This window comes from Petaurus breviceps, unplaced genomic scaffold, assembly GCF_028583685.1.
Source record: "Petaurus breviceps papuanus isolate PSGF00001 unplaced genomic scaffold, PetGlider_PUasm1.0 419, whole genome shotgun sequence".
Taxonomy (NCBI): Eukaryota; Metazoa; Chordata; class Mammalia; order Diprotodontia; family Petauridae; genus Petaurus; species Petaurus breviceps.
The window spans coordinates 4,629,276-4,642,630 of NW_027186324.1; the positions used below are offsets into that span (position 1 = coordinate 4,629,276).

At 37.3% G+C, this 13,355-nt stretch overlaps 1 protein-coding gene across 24 annotated transcripts in view; it reads left to right on the forward strand.

Annotated features, from left to right (window-relative positions):
- The window catches only part of LOC138171194 (interleukin-1 receptor type 1-like), a 75,092-nt gene extending 61,955 nt beyond the window's left edge, over nucleotides 1–13,137 (forward strand). For 23 of the 24 annotated variants that reach the window (XM_069100565.1, XM_069100578.1, XM_069100579.1 and 20 more), the window contains 8 exons: nucleotides 322–511; nucleotides 1,436–1,601; nucleotides 2,985–3,050; nucleotides 3,370–3,484; nucleotides 5,208–5,359; nucleotides 6,641–6,784; nucleotides 8,035–8,202; nucleotides 10,976–13,137. In XM_069100565.1, the coding sequence (XP_068956666.1) occupies nucleotides 322–511; nucleotides 1,436–1,601; nucleotides 2,985–3,050; nucleotides 3,370–3,484; nucleotides 5,208–5,359; nucleotides 6,641–6,784; nucleotides 8,035–8,202; nucleotides 10,976–11,364 (1,390 nt within the window). In that variant the 3' untranslated portion in view covers nucleotides 11,365–13,137. The remainder of the gene's footprint in view (nucleotides 1–321; nucleotides 512–1,435; nucleotides 1,602–2,984; nucleotides 3,051–3,369; nucleotides 3,485–5,207; nucleotides 5,360–6,640; nucleotides 6,785–8,034; nucleotides 8,203–10,975) is intronic. The other variant, XM_069100587.1, reaches the window with a different exon arrangement.
- Nucleotides 13,138–13,355: the final 218 nt, after the last annotated feature.

Genomic DNA, 13,355 nt, shown 5'->3' on the forward strand with positions numbered 1-13,355 from the left:
TAATAACCTGTGAGATTCCTGCCATCACAGTTCTGGGGGCATTCTAATCCACTAATCATTAAAGGTTGAATTCCCTCCACTAGCTGTTCACAAGACTATTTTTCAGGTATTCCAGGAAAACATGGTGTCTCACAACTTCTTTGTGCTCATGTCTCACGAGTAGGGTCCTTCAAAGCACAGGATCCTTCACTGTCTTGCCTAGGACAGGGACTCTGTTAGCCCAAATTTACCAGTAGGCCTGATCGTACATACCCGCAGTAAATTGAAGAAAAGAGGACATCTGTAAAAGGATTCAGTCCAACCATTTTATTTTTATTGTAGAAACTCCACCCACTGCCGCAAACAGAAACTCAAAATAGAAATTTTGAAGAAACGCCCTGGAACGTGTTATGATGCGTTATCAGAATATAAACAAAAATTGCCTGCAGGACCTGGTGGCTTCCTTGTGTGTCCCCATGTGGATATTTTTAAAGATGAAAAAGATAATCTACCTAAAGTGCAGTGGTATAAGGTAAATTCTTTCTTAAAGTAGTATTATTGCCTCACCTGCCCTCCCCCCCCCCCCACAATGAGTGGAACAATTCAAATTGTGAAAGAAAGAAAACTGATTCATTGGAAATAGACAAAGTGGTAACTTTGCAAGGTATTTATTGTATTATTATGCTGAGGAAGTCTCTATAAAAACTAAAAAATGGGGGCATAAAACTTCATAAACACAGCTTGATGATTCTACAAAAGTATTTTAACTTGCTCGTTGGGTCTCTAGTTCGGGGTTTTTGTTGTTGTTGTTGTTGTTGTTGTTTTGTTTGTTTGTTGTGGTCTTTTGCGCCTGTTCTTTAAAATTGAGAGAAAGAAAAATTATTGGGAAAACAGTGAGGTTAAATTGCTATGAGGGGGAGTATGTGCTATATTGTGTATTGTTTACTTTGCATGAAATGGTGTCCTTGAACTTACTTGCTTCCCTCTGCATTTAATTTAACAGCATAGATAGGATTGCAACTAAAGCCAAGATACATGTTGAATTCCTTTGAGAGCTACAAATATGGTTGTGGGAAGTTAAGATTGGAATTATCCACTAGAAGATAAGAAACACAGTTTAAGAAAAACAACAAAGGAACGAAATAGCTAATTTAAGAAAGGAGCTATTAATGTCAGAGTCTCTAAGCTGGTTAGGAATTAAATAAATAAAATTGCAAAGAAATACTTTCCCACTCTACCTATAAGTTCCAAAGGCATTCAAATCTAATTTCCTGGGAAGTCAGCAAATACTAGGAGATGACAATATGAGGGAGAGGGAGGGGAAATCAGGATTAAAGTTACTCCTGTGGTGTATAAATGTATGTATGTTTATGTATGTACATGTACATATGTGTGTGTATATGTTATCCAGTCTTATTTTTCTCAACATGTAAAGGGACTTATTTTCTGGATCTAGGATTGCAAACCTCTTTCTGGCAATACAAAATTTAATGGACTAAAAAGTCATCTCTACCTGGAAAATGTACAGAAAGAAGATGAAGGGCACTACACTTGCCTTATATCCTATGGTTATATGGGGAAGCATTATAACATTACTCGGTCAATACATCTAAATATTATAGGTAAGTGTGAGAGAATCTTAGAACTTTGAAAAGTACCGTAGCTTTGTTGTTCCATGGTCCAGATGACATTAAATATATTTAAGGAGGGTGATTTAAGGCCTGACCGTAGTTACACAGCCAGCCATTCTTCTTCCTTTATTTTCCATTGTTTGATGCCTAACACCTAATGCTCCGTTACTACCAGCACATGGAATAAAATTAACCATATTCCAAGGGAAGAGAGCGCCCTTGCTGTCTTCAGGGGGTCAGTGTACCCGCAAATCACTGTAGCTCACACTGCCTGAAGTTCAAGGGAAATAAAGCCCAATCTCATGTCTTAGAGAGACAAAGTCTTTCAGTCTGGATGTCTTTCTAGCAGCAAGGAATTGTGAACTTTCCAAAAGTCTTAGACAAGGTCTTCTACCAAGGGAACTTTCACCCTTAAGACTACCAGGTTGAGTGTCCAGTGGTTCATCATATGGAAGGAGAATGGATGCAACAAGAATATCCATTAATAGCCATGGAATTAGGTAGAATTGTTACCCTAAACAAACTTTTCAATTTTTTGAATTTCTGAATTATAAAATTTGCTATCTCCCCCCTTGGTCTTCGTTGAGAATTCTTAATTATTGTCACGTGTCTTTGTTTAGTTACTCCTCTATTTCCTTGGTAATTTTATTTGCCCTGCTCTGATCATTTTCCATCTCAATTTTATCTTCCTTGGGATAGCATAGTAACCAGAATCACAAGTGGGATTCTAGGCAAGGCCAGTTTTTTGAAGTGACCAGTTTGAAGTATTCTGCCATCCTTATTTCTTATGCCGGATATCAACATACCATTTTCCTTGCTTTCAGTTGGTTTATCTCACTCCCCTCCCCAACTTGGGATTCAAGTTAAGTTACAGCGTTCCAGGGGGCTCTAGCTCTGATTTTCCCCTAAAAATCTTTACTCTTATCTTCTTCATGCAAGGAAAGGATGGAGGCTTTATTTATTCTTTTCTTCTGTCGCCACCCTTGTCTTTGTATGCAGAGCTAGAGGTCTTGAAACAGGGTCTTAGTCTATCATTCCCTGACACATTATGCTTATTAGAGCTCTCTTGTTCACGAATTCAGTAGCATAAGGAAGACCAAGCCCTCAGAATACCAGTGGTTTTGGCTGAGTAATAGCACAGGGGTTTAGGGTGAGGTCTTGGTCTAGGCATGTACAGGCAGATTCTTTGCCTCCTCCATACACTTAAACCCATATCAACTACTTTATATTGCCCAGAGACTTGGGTGATTGCTTTGCCAGATGTGATCTACCCAGTTTTATGAGACAAGTAAGCCTTTGAAACACTTCTTACTGTATATTGAAGACTTTGAAATTACTGTGAAAAATATCCTTTATTTTATTTTATTGTCTTAGAGAAAGCAAAGAAAAATGTGCCAGTGATTCTGACTCCAGAAAACAAGACAATGGAAGTGGAACTTGGTGAGTATTACCAGTATTTGACTTTTTTTTTTTTGCCTTTTGGAGGGCAGCTGGGTTTAAGTAACTTGCCCAAGGTCACACGGCTAGATTTTCTGTGTGGGTGTTAAGTGTCTGAGGCCAGAACCGAACTTGGGTCCTCCTGACTCTGGGCTGGCGCTTTACTCACTGTACCACTTAGCCACCCAAAGTATTTGGTTTCTTGCCCTTTGTAATGAGTTAAAAATTCTCATTCATTAAGTGCATGCATTTTCCTATCTTATCAGTGTATTAGAGAACATCTGAGGAATGGCACCACAGTTTTTGAATGTTCTTTTTACAGGATCCGAGTTGTTTTTGGACTGTAACTTCACAGCTCAAAAGAATGACCTTCAATATTGGACTTGGAATGGATCATTTGCTCATGATGAACCTAATATTACCTGGTCTGAACTTTCGTAAGTGCTTGATCATTACACAAAGATAGAGGAAGAGAACGTTTTCATTTTGTATAAACCCTGTTGCTATTTTGGTAAACCATCAGTATAATTTTCATCATGCTAAGAAATGGTTAAAATTCCTTATTTTTTAGCATCTTAAATTATAGAGCTATCTAAAATTTAAAAAGTTTTTTTTAAAGTAATCTAGTTCAATCTTCTTATTTAATAGATTAAAAAAAACCCTGAGAACTAAGAAATGAAGTTATTTACCCAAAGTCATAAAGTTGGGTGGTAGAACTCCCATCTCCTTATTCCAACTTGAGGGCTATTGCTGCTATACGATGTTCACTTTTAATGTTCTCTACTTCTTGGTGGAGAATGGGGGGAGTCTGTAAGATCAAATTTCACCTTGGTAGAGAGTGGACTCACCAGGTAAGATCATCCTCAACAGGATCCTTTGCTTTTCTCATCTCTAAAATGAGCTGGAGAAGGAAATCACAAACTACTCTGTCTTCTTTGCCAAGGGGGTCGTGAAGGGTTGGACACAAGTGAACAATAATGATACATATCTTACATAGGGTTATGTAGGGTTGAGGTAGGTGAAAATCCTATGTAAACTGTAATGAATACTTGAGAGCTATTACTGTTATTTTTGTAAAAGTTGGGCCCTTAGATCCACAACTTTTCCTGTTCCCCTCCTTATCCCTGTTGGACTGAGTTCTCTTTAGCGTACACACAGTTTGTTGTGTAAGTGCTTACCGTATTGTGTGAAGATCCACGTGCCTGACTGGATTTGTGTGCAGAAAACCCTTATTGAAATCTTGATAGATTCATTTTTATCTTAGCACCATAAATTGGACAGTTCATTTCCAATTTAACTCCCCAGTTCTTTTCTTTGCTTTTTTTTTTTTCCTCTCCTTCAGGCAGGATCATTCCGTTTCATTCCCTTCATCACTGAGAATGTAAAAGGAGTTTGGGGGCCTCATCCATTCATAGAAGACTAAACTCACTCTGTTCACAGCTTTCTGAACTAGCCAGCTTCTTTGGAGCCTTGTTTCCTATAGAAATCTCTCTGAATCCATCTTTTCTTTTTCTTGTCACTCTACCTAAGCAGACATCGAAGAGAAACTTTCATGCTGTTTCTTCCTTGATTCCTCCTCCTCATTTGCTGCCTAGCCTTCAAACCTTTTACGGCATTCCTCATTTTTCCTAAGAACAATGCCTTTCCCCCTATAGCTTCCTCATACTCTCTCTCTCCTAATATCTCTCTACTAGCTTTCTATAGTTCCTTCGATCACTAATTCCTTCTCCATGGTCCCACCATTCAGCACTTATCACCATCCTCTTAGATGCTCTTAGAAGCCTCCTTGTCTTAGTATGACACCAGACATGCAGTGCAGTTTTGTATGACATAGACTTGTGTCGCATTTAAGGCATTTGTCATAATATTTTAAAGGTGGAAAGGAGAGGAAGGTGGAACTTATGGGTGAGACATTTGGGGGAGGTAGTGAGTGGGAAGTCACAAGCTTGTAGCTATTATAGAAACTCTGCTAAAGGGTCCCCAAAATTGAAGAGTTTAAAGTTCGAAATAACTTAAAACTTTACATGTAGATAACAGCACGAAGACTTTGTCATTACCTATGCACCAACTTGTTTTAGTGAAAAAAGAAATTAAATCAATTGAGATTATTTGTGCTGAGGTTTTCTTAACCAGCCTTATTTTTTTCTCTTCTTTGAATAGAGTTCCAAATGTAAACTATACGAACATTGTCACAAGGGTTTCCAGGCTTGTCATTTTAAAAGTGGAAAGTAGGCATTATTTGTATCCCTTTTTATGCTGGGTCAGCAATGAAGCCGGTATAGCCACAACATATATTGCCTTGAGACCACCAGGTAAGCAATTTGTTTATTTATTGGAACACCATACATTTATATCGTATCATGCTAAGCTCCCCACTTAAAAAGGAGAATTAATGTAGTTTACATGAAATAACCAAAAAAGAGAGCTTTTGGCTGGTCTGCTAAACATACTTATAATGAATATAGTTTGTGATTTTAGTGAAGAGTTTGTGTTTCTGAAGTTGGATTCTAACTGACTTAAATGTTTCATTATTCTTGGGAGATTAATCTTTTTGTGTTAGAAACTGAATGGGACAAAAAAAAATTCTTTAGAACACACACCAGGAAAATATCTAGAGAAGAAGGCTTTTATGCCTTCAGAAGGCTAGACTGTATATAACTTTTTCATATCTCTACACTTACCCTTCTTCCTAGGTGAAAGAGAGGAGTGATTCGGTCAATAGAGTCATGTAAAAGACCATATTTGACTGCCAGGATGAGCAGTGTTGTTATTAATTGGCATTAATGATAGCTGGTGAAGATGGCACCTGAATTAAGCTATTTTTCATCTGACAAGTTCCCCCTCCGCCAATTAAAGCTTTAGTGTAATGACTATCTATCTATCTGTATTTATATATACATACATACACATATATGCAAATTTATATTTATAAATATATACACATACACTTCCTTATAAATTTATATTTCCACAAATATAAATTTATAAATAAATGTACATTTTAGTAAATTTATTTTTATAAACACAAATTTATGTATAAATTTATTTTTATAAATACATTTGTATTTTTATATGAAAAACCTTTTTATCATGGCCTGAGAGTGACCCCTTGCTTCTCAAAGGCTATGTCATCAGAGTTCAAGCTTTGGAAGGCACTATCCTGATGGAAAGTCTTTAGGCGTAGACCCAGAATATAAGGACCATGCTTACTAAGTGTATACAGCCTCATCACCAGAAAGCTGACTATAAGATGAGATTTTTTGACACAGTAATTCATGAAGGTGATCTACTACTAGCAAAATAGATTTATGTTTTAGTTTAAGACTTTAAAATCTGTCATTTCGTTGGCATGCAACTCTATTCACTGATGCAGATTGAAACCTTTCCATGAATTAACAGATTATCTTTAGTGGAGAATTATGGATAGAAGCATGAATAGTTATTAATAATGGAAAAAAGAGACTCGATGTTGCAAGGAGGCAGAGAAATTAAACCTAAAGACTCTGCTTCATTCCGATGTTGTTGATGATTCTATGCTTAAAGTTTGATTACTTCAGTTTTAATATTTGTATTTCCTGCCTTTTCTGAGGTAGTCCCAGATTCCAGAATGTACCTGATTGGAGGATTCATCTCTTTGGCATTAATAGTCACATTCTCCATGTTTCTCTACAAAGTTTTCAAGGTTGAAATTGTGCTTTTCTATAGGGATTCTTGCCATCCATATTTCCTGAAAAAAGGTAATTGTGTTTTTCCCCCTGTTCAATATTATCTTTTGAATGCTAGTAAACTGGGCAAGGAGGTGACTGTCAGGTTTTTGCAATTGCTGTTGCTGTTTTTTGTTGTTGGTGGTGGTAAAGTCAGTTGTGATTCATGTTTAGTAGACTTAAGATAAGAATATCTTAATAAGGATTAAGTTATATTACTTTGAAGTTATGTAATAATGTCATTTTGTCCATAGAATGTAAATCATACTGGCAAAAATCTTTTTAGCCCAGTAACTGAAATTTTCTCCATTTTAAAACTGCTTTATTGGGGTAGGAGGGTGGTGAACATGGGTGAGTATTTTTAATAGTCCCTCATGATCTCTTTGCTACTGATTTCCAGAGGAGGGACTTAACAGATTTTGAGGCACCCCAGATGAATTCACTGGGGGAAAACTCTAATTACTTACAAGTCTACTTAAAAGAGAGGGAGGTGGAATTTATGGGTGAGACATTTGGGAGAGGGAGTGAGTGGGAAGTCATAAACTTATACCTGTTACAGAAATTCTGCTAAGGGGTCCCCAAATTGAATTTATTTTAGATCTCAAGTTAATTGCATCACAGTGTTTATACTTGAAGGAGAAGAGGGTTGATACATATAATATATATGTATATGTATATTGTGCCATTGACACTTTATTATAAGAAACCAATGAATTTGAAAAATAAAAATAATATATTATAATTTATGTATTTTGAATGTTTTCCTTGCTGATAGAGCACTTTGGCAAATCTTTCAAGCTATCTTATTTACTTATTTTTTAAACTCTACGTCAGAAATTTTGGCCGGGATGGCCATAATATTTACATGCATCATGTTAAATACAGTGATACAAAAATAATCACATCACTTAAAATAGGACATTTTCTGATTTTTCCTTTTGACTTTTCTGAGAAAAAGTGGTCACTGTGGGAAAACGATGCTTCCAATTTGGTGACAACTATTTCCAAAGAAATAGGGATACTATCTATATTTCCAAAGTACATTTCCATACTAAGAAGATAACAGACTAGTGTTTCAACTATTACAACCAAACCACCAACTTGTCATTAAGAAAACTTAATGGCATTTGAGTAATTAAAGAGCCCTTTGGTGGTGGCTATTATTTTGTTTCTATTATGCTTTTAAAAAACTATCAATAGTGATCTGGAAGTGGAAGTTTATGATCTCTACTTTGTCAGAGCCAACTTTTTGAATACTAAATATATTATATTTCATCCTTTAGCTTTGGATGCAAAAGTCTATGATGCATACATTTTGTATCCAAAAAATTTTGAAGAAGGGTCCACCTACATCTCAGACATCTTTGTATTTAAAATTTTGCCTGAAGTCTTAGAAAATCAGTGTGGATATAATCTTTTCATCTATGGAAGGGATGACCTTGTTGGAGAAGGTATGTTTAAAGTGAAGGAAAGAAGAACTTTCTAATAACTTATGTAATATTTTGTATTTCATAGGGTCATAGATTTAGTACTACTACTACTATACTTGAGTAATTTTTCAGATGTGTCTGACTCTTTGTGATCCCATTTGAGGTTTTCTTGGCAGAAATACTGGAGTGGTTTGCCATTCCCTTCTCCAGCTTATTTTACAGATGAGGAAACTGAGGCAAACAAGGTTGAGTGACTTGTCCAGGATCACATAGCTAATAAGTTTCTGAGACCAGATTTGAACTCCCAAAGTAGAATCTTCTTTACCATAGACCAGGGTTGGGGAACCTGCATCCTCGAGGTCCTCAAGTGTGGCCCTTCCCCACCCCTGCTCTAGACCCATCACTCTATCCATTGTGCCTCCTAGCTGCTGCCACTACCAGCACCACTACTCCCATTATTATTACTTGTATTATTACTACTACTGCTACCACCACCACCATTACCCAGCTGGCTAGAATTTATATAGTGCTTTAAGATTTGCAAAATACTTTATATATGTTATCTCATTTGATCCTTATAGTATCCTATCAAGTAGATGCTAATATTATCCCTATTTTGCCGATAAAAAATTGAATATTAGAGAGATTAAGTGACTTGCCAAGAGCCACACAGCTCCTAAATATCTGAGAGAGGATTTGAACTCGAGCCTTCCTGACTCCAAATCTATACACTGCATCAGCAAGAAGGTAGTTGTTGCTGGATCATGAAATATGTAGAAAGAGAAAGGATTGGAGTAAGTAGAAGCTGAAGGCAGGGAGATTAATGAGATTATTGCAATAATCATATAGGCAGTGGACGATGAGGGCTTTCACCGGGGTGGTAGCTATGTGAATGGAGAGAAGGGGAGGAGGTGAGAAATGTTGTAAAGGAAGGAGTGAAAATACTTGGTAACAGATGGAATTTGTGGAGTGAGTGTGAGAAAGGAGCAAAGGATGAAACAGAGATCGTGAGCCTGAGTGACTGAGATGAGAATGGTTATCTCAGTAGTTAAGAGGAAAGTGACGAAGACTGGAGGGTTTTGGGAAAAAAGATAATGAGTTCTGGTTTGGACATGTTCTATTTGACATGTCTACAGGAGATCAAGTTTTATATGTCCAAATCAAAGTTGTGAGACTGACACTTGGAAGATTTGGGAATCATCTCCATAGAGAAGATAGTTGAACCCATGGGAGCTGATGAGATGTTATGCAGGGAGAATTCAAAAGGGTGAAGCCAGAGCCTTAGGAAACACTCACTTAGCCGGCACAACCTGGATTAAGAATTAGTTGGTGGTACAATAGATAGAGTGCTGGGCCTGGAGTCAGGAAGACTCATCTTCCTGAGTTCAAATCTGGCCTCACACATTTACTACTTTACGACCCTGGACAAGTGACTTAACCCTGTTTGCCTCAATTTTCTCATCTGCAAAGTGAGCTGGAGAAGGAAACGGCAAACCATCCCAGTATTTTTGCCAAGAAACCCTGCATGGGGTTATGAAGAGCTGAACATGACTGAAAACAGCTGCACAACAACAAAGGAAACTAAAAAGGACCAGTGAAGCAAATAGGAAGAGAATCAGGAGAGACATAAAAATCTAAAGAGGCAGAGTGTCCAAGAGAAGCTGGTGCTCGAGTGTAAAAAGTGATGGAGAAGATTAAGGAAAGGACAACTAAAATTCAGAGGGATGCCATTCAGTTACATTTAAAAAGCTTTGTAAGCATCCTCGATGTGCTAGGCACTCCACCAGGTACACAGAGAGAGATCGGAATTATTCTGTTTGGCCTCTGAGGGAACAGTTAGGAATAATGAGTGACTGTGTCAGAGAAGCAGATTTAGGCTGGAAGGGAAAAAATGAAAAAACCAAACCAATAATTGAAGCTATCCAAAAATGGACCAGTCTGCCTTAGAGGGTATGATTCCGTCTTATCAGATGCCTTCAAAGACTAGCTGGTATCTTGTCCAGTATGGGTTGGATAAGAGGGTCTCACAGGAGAATTCTTTCAACTATGATTTTTTAGGATATCCAGACATAGTGCTATAGGAATCTTTAAGGAAGGAGAGATTATTGCTTTAGGTTGGTCGTATGGGGGAAGGCTTCATGAAAGAAGCAGCACCTGAACTGAACCCTGCCAGATGAGAAGGATTTTTATAGGTGAGAGATAAGAGAATATATTCTAGTCATGGGTGAATGATATGACTAAGCAAAGTCAGAAAATGTCTGCATAAGCTGCAAAATAATCGAATAGTCCGTTTTCAATGAGATTGTAAGGGTAAGTAATGTTCAATAAAGGAGATGGAGTCAGATCAGTCAGTCAGTCAACAAGCAGTTTGTAAGTGACGATGTACCAGTCACTCTGTTTGGCACTAAGTGTACAAACATACAGAGACAGAAATGAAAGAGTCCTTGTTCTCAAGGAACTTGCATTCTATGGAGGCAGATAGTAGAGGGGCTTTGAGTTTGCATTTTATCTTCTAAGCAGTTGGGTGTCTCATTAGATTGTAAATTCCTTGAGCATTGGGGCTTTTTGTCTCTTTTTGTATCTGCAAATGCTTAGCATAGTGTCTGATACATATTAGGCGCTTAACAAATGTACATTGATTGATGAGTTGTCTTCTAGGCACTAAAGGTTTTTATTAGGAGAATGGCATGGTCAGATTTGAAAGAACAGTGAACTGCAAAGGGGAAAGACTACAAGCAGGAATAGAGGTTAGAAGGATGGTGACTTGAAGTTTTGTATACTTTGTGTTTTTCAGATGCCATCACAGTTGCCAACGAGAACATCATAAAAAGCAGAAGACTGATAATTGTCTTAGCTGGAGAGCAAGCAAGTTACAATTGGCTGGGAAACACATCAGAACAGCAAATAGCTATGTATAATGCCCTTGTCCAGGATGGAATGAAAATCATCCTGGTTGAACTAGAAAAAATTAAAAACTATGGAAATATGCCAGAATCTATTAAATACCTCAAACAGAAGTATGGTGTCATCCGGTGGAAAGGGGACTTCATGGAAGAAGCACCATCTGCCAAGACAAAATTTTGGAGATGTGTCAGGTACCACATGCCAGCACAGCACCATCGGCCTTCTTCTACAAGGGAATCCCTGGTCCTAGATTCTGTCCTGAACTCTAAGAAGAAATAGCACGTGGCACTTTGAGCACTCAGGGAGACTCTCTGAGAGACTGCACAGGTGATTGGTCTCCTTCATAAGTAGAAGCTGCCTATTTGCCTTAAAGAATTTCCAGGTTGGATGGTGTGTGTGTGTGTGTGTGTGTGTGTGTGTGTGTGTGTGTGTGTGTGTGCGCGAGCGCGCACGCGCGTTCGTGTGCTCTTGCTTAGTCACTTGCCACTGTGAGGTCACCTGGAATTTTGTTTCAGTGTTAAAGAGTGTCTCATAGCTGAACAAATCATTAATAGTGAAGGACCTTAGGTCAAGGATGGATGAGGGGCACAGTGGGGTGAAGGAACATTAAAGGGGGCAGAGGAGGAGAAGGCAGAAAATCTCTAATCCTTTTTTTTAAACCATCACTATGAAACACATCACACATAAAAGATAATACTAAGAAATGGGATATGCAGTAATTGAGGATGGATTAAAAATTTAGTAATTATCCAGGCAGACCTGACACTTAGCTTTGTCTCAGAGGGTAATGCAGCTTGAAAATTCCTCCCAAAATTGAGTTTTGTTTTGTTATCCTTGAGCAAATGGTATTTCACTAAGGAAAAATTTCACAGATATCTTTGCCGCCCCTTTGCACTTGCTGTATCCATTCACTTTTACTGATAGCTGTCAGTTTCCAATGAATCAGTGAGAATTTTATATTGATGCTTTTCTCTGGGATTGCATATCTTTTAAAATGGTATTTGACCTTAGGTGTCTGTAAGGATAGTAATCTAAAAAAAGAGCCTTTTATATCTGGGTCGAGATTTCATTGGAGTACATAATAGTTTTCAGAGGCGGGCCGCAAAAGAAATAAAAATACAAACACATTTTAGAGAAAACCATATTTCTTTTATAAGTTTATATGTAGAGAGATTTTAGAGTGGAGTGTCTCTCAGTCGGTCAGTCAACAAGCATTTATTACAATACAGCGATACAGTAATAGTGCCGCACACCCCCCTCCAAAAAAAAGAAAGAGGAAAGCTATTCCTATTAAGTGCCTTCAAAGAAGTTTTACTTATAATGTTCTGATAAGCAGTTTGGGAGGACTTGGTGTACAAGGAAAGCTAATTCTAAAACATTCTGGTTGTAACTTTAAAAAAATGGTATAGTCTGTGAAAGAAAGGGAAGGGGGAGAAAATAATTGGGAAAGAAGGAACACTAAGATTTCCAAGAAGAACTGAGAAGTATAAGTGGAGAAGAACCTAACATAGGAAAGTTTAATTACATTGACTTCTCAGGGAGGAAAATTTTCACTTTTCACTCTGGGTGAGCTCCCTCTGCCTTATTGTTATTTTAATAAACACATTCACTTTTTTTTCCCCTCTGGTTACCTCAGAAGATACATCCTCCCCTCCATTCCATTTCAAATTAATGAGATTTTTAAAAAATTGTACTTTTACTTATGATACTGACAACTTCAGTTTAAAAAGTTCTTGCAAGTACGACAAGGTAACATCCTTGAAAGATGTCAGAACTGTTTTAGGATAATATATGTCCTCCCTTTCATTCTACAGAAAGAGAAGCATTGAGCCATTTTTTTTTTCAGTGTCAAATATTCCCTTTTTGAAAAACAATATTGTTTATATGTTTCAGGATAAAAGTGTGTTTGTTCACTTGTTTGTGTAACTTTAACAGATGCTAAATATTTTTATGTATCAAAACACGAAGTTCACGATTTGCAGCAAACTTTTTGATTGGTTCCAATCTGATGCATTTATTTTCCAATAAAGTTGTCCTAAACTTGTGACTTTATTCAGAAATCTAAGGGTTCCTATTGTCTAAAAGTCTGTTTCTTTCCTCACCCATCTCTCTACCTTAAGTTCACACTCCCAAGCCTGAACTAATAATAGAACTAAGAAAGTTTAGCCAAACTAAGAACATCCTACACAAATGATGAAAATGGAAGTCAGAAGAAATGGCAAATCAATGGGCTATGAATAAATTGACTTTTACAGTTAAGTTGCTCTATT